This window comes from Pan paniscus, chromosome 15, assembly GCF_029289425.2.
Source record: "Pan paniscus chromosome 15, NHGRI_mPanPan1-v2.0_pri, whole genome shotgun sequence".
Lineage (NCBI taxonomy): Eukaryota > Metazoa > Chordata > Mammalia > Primates > Hominidae > Pan > Pan paniscus.
The window spans coordinates 23,518,181-23,522,109 of record NC_073264.2 but is presented as its reverse complement, the minus strand read 5'-3'; the positions used below and the strand labels follow the sequence as shown (position 1 = coordinate 23,522,109).

The following is a 3,929-nucleotide window of genomic DNA, read 5'->3' as shown; positions in this document are numbered from 1 at the left end:
GTTATCTAAAATGTCTAGTGTAAAACAAAAAATTATAAGATATACCCCAAACAGGAAAGTGTGATTCTTACACAAGAGAAATAAATTGGGTAATGGCAACTTCCTTTTCTATGACTTAGATGTTGGATTTCACAGACAGAAATTTCAAAATAGCTGTTTTAAGTATGCTCAAAGAAATAAAACCATGCTTAGGGAAGTAAAAAAGATATGATGATGACTTCTTATCAGCCAGAGAATATCTATAAAGTGGTAAAAATTATTTTTTAATGAAAGGAACAAAATAGAAATTCTAGAGTTGGGAAAGTGCAATAACCAAATAAAAAAATTGACTGGAGGGTCAAACAGTAGGTTTGGGCTCCCTGAACAAGGAATCAGTGAACTTAAAGATACATCTATAGAGATTATGCAATCTGAAAAACAGACAGAAAAAAGAATAAAGAAAAATAAACAGGGACTCAGAGAAACGTGGTACATCATTAAGCACACCAATATACGCATAGTGAGAGTACCAGAAAAAGGAAAGGAAGAAAAAGGAACAAAAAAATTTGAAGAAACAATGGCTGAGAATTCCCAGATTCATAAAAGCATTAATCTACTCATCTAAGAAGCTCAGTGAACTCTAAGTAAAATGAATGCAAAGAGATCCACACTCAGACACATCATAGCAAAAATGTTGAAAGACAAATAGAATCTTCAAAGTAGAAAGAGAAAATCAAATATTTATGAGAGAAACTCAGTAAAATTAACAGCTGACTTCTCAACAAAAACAACAGAGCTAGAAGGCAGTGGGAAGATATATTCAAAGTGCTGAAAGAAATATACCATCAATGAAGATCCTATATTCAGCAAAAGTATCTTTCAGACATGAAGGTAAAATAAAGACATTCCTAGATAAATACAAACTGAGAGAATTTATTGCAAGCTGACTCACCTTCAAGCAATAATAAAGGAAGATCTTCAGGCTGGGAGCAAGGGACTTCAAACAGTAATTTGCATCCACACACTTACTAAAAAGATAGTGTGACTGCATATTTATCCCCTTTCTACTATTAACTGATTTAAATAACTACTGTATAAAACAATACATATATAATTATATTATTGGACTTACAGGAATGTAACATATTTGACAATAAAAGAAAAAAGGAGGAAGGCAGATTGCAAAACTATATTGGAGTAAGACAGTGACACCAGATGGCAACTTGAATCCACAGGAACAAATGATCACTTCTCGACCTTTTGGCTATGATTAAGTGCACAGGAACAAATGAAGAGAACCAGAAATGATAAGTAAGAAGGTTAACAACAAACACTTCAATATATATTTGCTTTCCTTTTTTCCTTCTCAGCTTATAAAACATAAGATTATATAAAGAAATAATTATAAAATTATATAAAAATAATTATAATAACCTATTGTTTGTAACATATATACATATAATGTGAATAACAATAATAAAGGGAATAAGAAATATACCTATATAGAAGTGACATCTGAAAATCCCATTGGAATTAAGTTAGCATAAAATCTGAAGTGAATTCTGACAAGTTTAGATGTATATATATTGTAAGTACTAAAACATCCGCCGAGAAAATAATTGAAAAAGCATAGTGAAAAAAATTAAGGAATGAAAATATTATACTATAAAATATTCACCTAATGCAAAGGAAAGCAGTTAAGGAGGTACAGAAGAACAAAAAAGACATAAGACAGGAAGAAAATAAAATTAAAATGCCAGATATAATCTATATCAATGATAACATTAAATGTTAATGGATTAAACAATCCAATCAAAAAGCAGAGATTATCAGAATGGCTACACACACACACACACACACACACACACAATATACACTGTCAGAGACACACTTTAGATACAAAGATACAAATAAGTTGAAAGTAAAAGGATAGGAAAAGATATAACTGGAGTCACTACGTTATTATTAGACAAAGTATACTTTAAACCAAAAAATGTTACTAGAGATAAAAAGGGAAATTTTATAATGATAAAAGGGCATGCATTAAGAATATATCGGTTATAAACATATATGCACCTAATGACATATCCCAAAATACATGATGCACAAAAACTGACAGAATTGAAGGGAAAAGCAGAAAATTCAAGAATAACAGGTGAAGACTCAATACCTCACTTTCAATAATAGATAGGACAAATAGAATACCAACAAGGAAATAGAAGACTTGAACAACACAAAAGCCAGGTAGACCTAACAGACATCTATCTACCCAAGATCAGATTACACATTCTTCTCAATCATGCATAGTTATATTTTCCAGGATAGATCATATTCTAGGTTCTACAACAAGCCTGAAAAACACATATGGGACACAGTTGAGTGGAACATAACATTTTAAAGTTTTTTCTCCACAGCTATTTATCAATATGTTAATATTAAAAGAAATTTTACTTTGCTGCACTAGTGGGATAGTATGCAAATATTTGCCCTTGTCTGTTGGTACATAATGTGGTGAGGTAGACCTGAATGTGCTTGAGACACACAACTAAGCTGGATCACGGTCTAATTAATGTCTAACAACATGCTTATTGGAATGGTGTTTCTTTTCTTTTTATTCTTTTTACTTTTTACCCTTTTGGAGTCCTGCATACTGTCACTTAAATATTTATTTTGATTCTGTCCTCTTATCAGCTACTGTACTCCTTCCAAGTTACATATTTATAGGGTAGGAGGAGGTGTGTATTGAAAAGGGAAAATAAAGACCAAAGTCTCAAACCTGTAGAGCCAAAAAGAATCTGCGGTTAAAACTCTACCTATGTACAAAAGGAATATTAAGCTGTGCAAAATGCTGCTGCGGTGGCCTCGTGATGTGGTTGTTACTGGTAGAGGAACTGAGCCCAGATGAGGGTTTGTGTACAGGCCGCAGGTGCCTGGGGAGCACTGTGGCTCCACAGCACAGAAATAAACGCCTGAGTCTGTGGTCTGGGAAGAGGAAATGTACAATAAGCTGTAGCGTTCCGTAGCGACAGTCGTGGCGCTTAATCTTCCATTCTGTTTTGTCCCTGAGGGAATGTAAAACAGGTTGATGAGCTGTCCCCAAGGGTTTTGATGAAACCACTGCAAATTGTTCACAGAGGCAGAAAAATTGCACCGCAGCGTGGAATTGGCTCCCTCCTGGAGAATCAGGTCTGGAGGACTCTGCTCCACTTGTATTCCTCTCACACCTGGTCAGAAATGGAGAAAAAGTCATAGGTGATGGGCAGTTTAACATCTGAAGAATCCTGAAAATGCCCCCACAGGTTGTGTGAATAGAAAGACTGCATGACTTTTTAACTCCTTGCCCTTCCTCCCCTCAACAAGGCTGCAGCTGCTAAATCCTTTCAGATTCCCACCTTGGACAGCCCCAACTCACAGCAAACCTGGGCACTCAAGAGCCCCAGCAGAGCTCCCAATATCCTCTTCATGATGCTTTGCCTTCTTGCTCAGGGCATTTTCACCATAAGATATATTTAACTAAACCTTGGGGAGGTCGGTGTCATGACTTGGCTCTGGAACTGTTGCTGCTCCTGCAACCAATCAGCTCCACCCGACAAAGCCTGCTCACGCCCAGATGCTACTGAGTTTTTAAACCGCGTTCTGTGACAGGAAGCCCCACCCGCCGACTTAAACCTGGCTGAGAGCCGGGGTGGAAAGGGGTGGAGTGGAAGGGAAAAAGAAAGGTCATTATTCCATAACCTGAGGGATGTTTTCTAATAATTCTGGATATAGCAAAGAATGTGAAAGATCCTGTGAGAAGGAAAGGGAGGGGCCTCCTCGGGAGGACAACGTGCCTCAACTGTAATACTAATTCGAGCCTGGAGAGGATCACAGAATGAGTGTCCACATTTTAAACCCCCAAAACAAGAATGTGTTCTGACAAGAGGGTCTTTATTAGCCAATTTAGGTGAAAG

General features: G+C 36.4%; 1 gene segment (V, D, J or C); it reads right to left on the bottom strand.

The window, feature by feature from the left end:
- Window positions 1-337: 337 nt before the first annotated feature.
- Window positions 338-3,470, bottom strand: LOC134728919 (T cell receptor alpha variable 22-like). The segment is given in 3 exon segments: window positions 338-410; window positions 2,897-3,203; window positions 3,392-3,470. Coding segments are annotated over 3 exon segments (432 nt in total).
- Window positions 3,471-3,929: the final 459 nt, after the last annotated feature.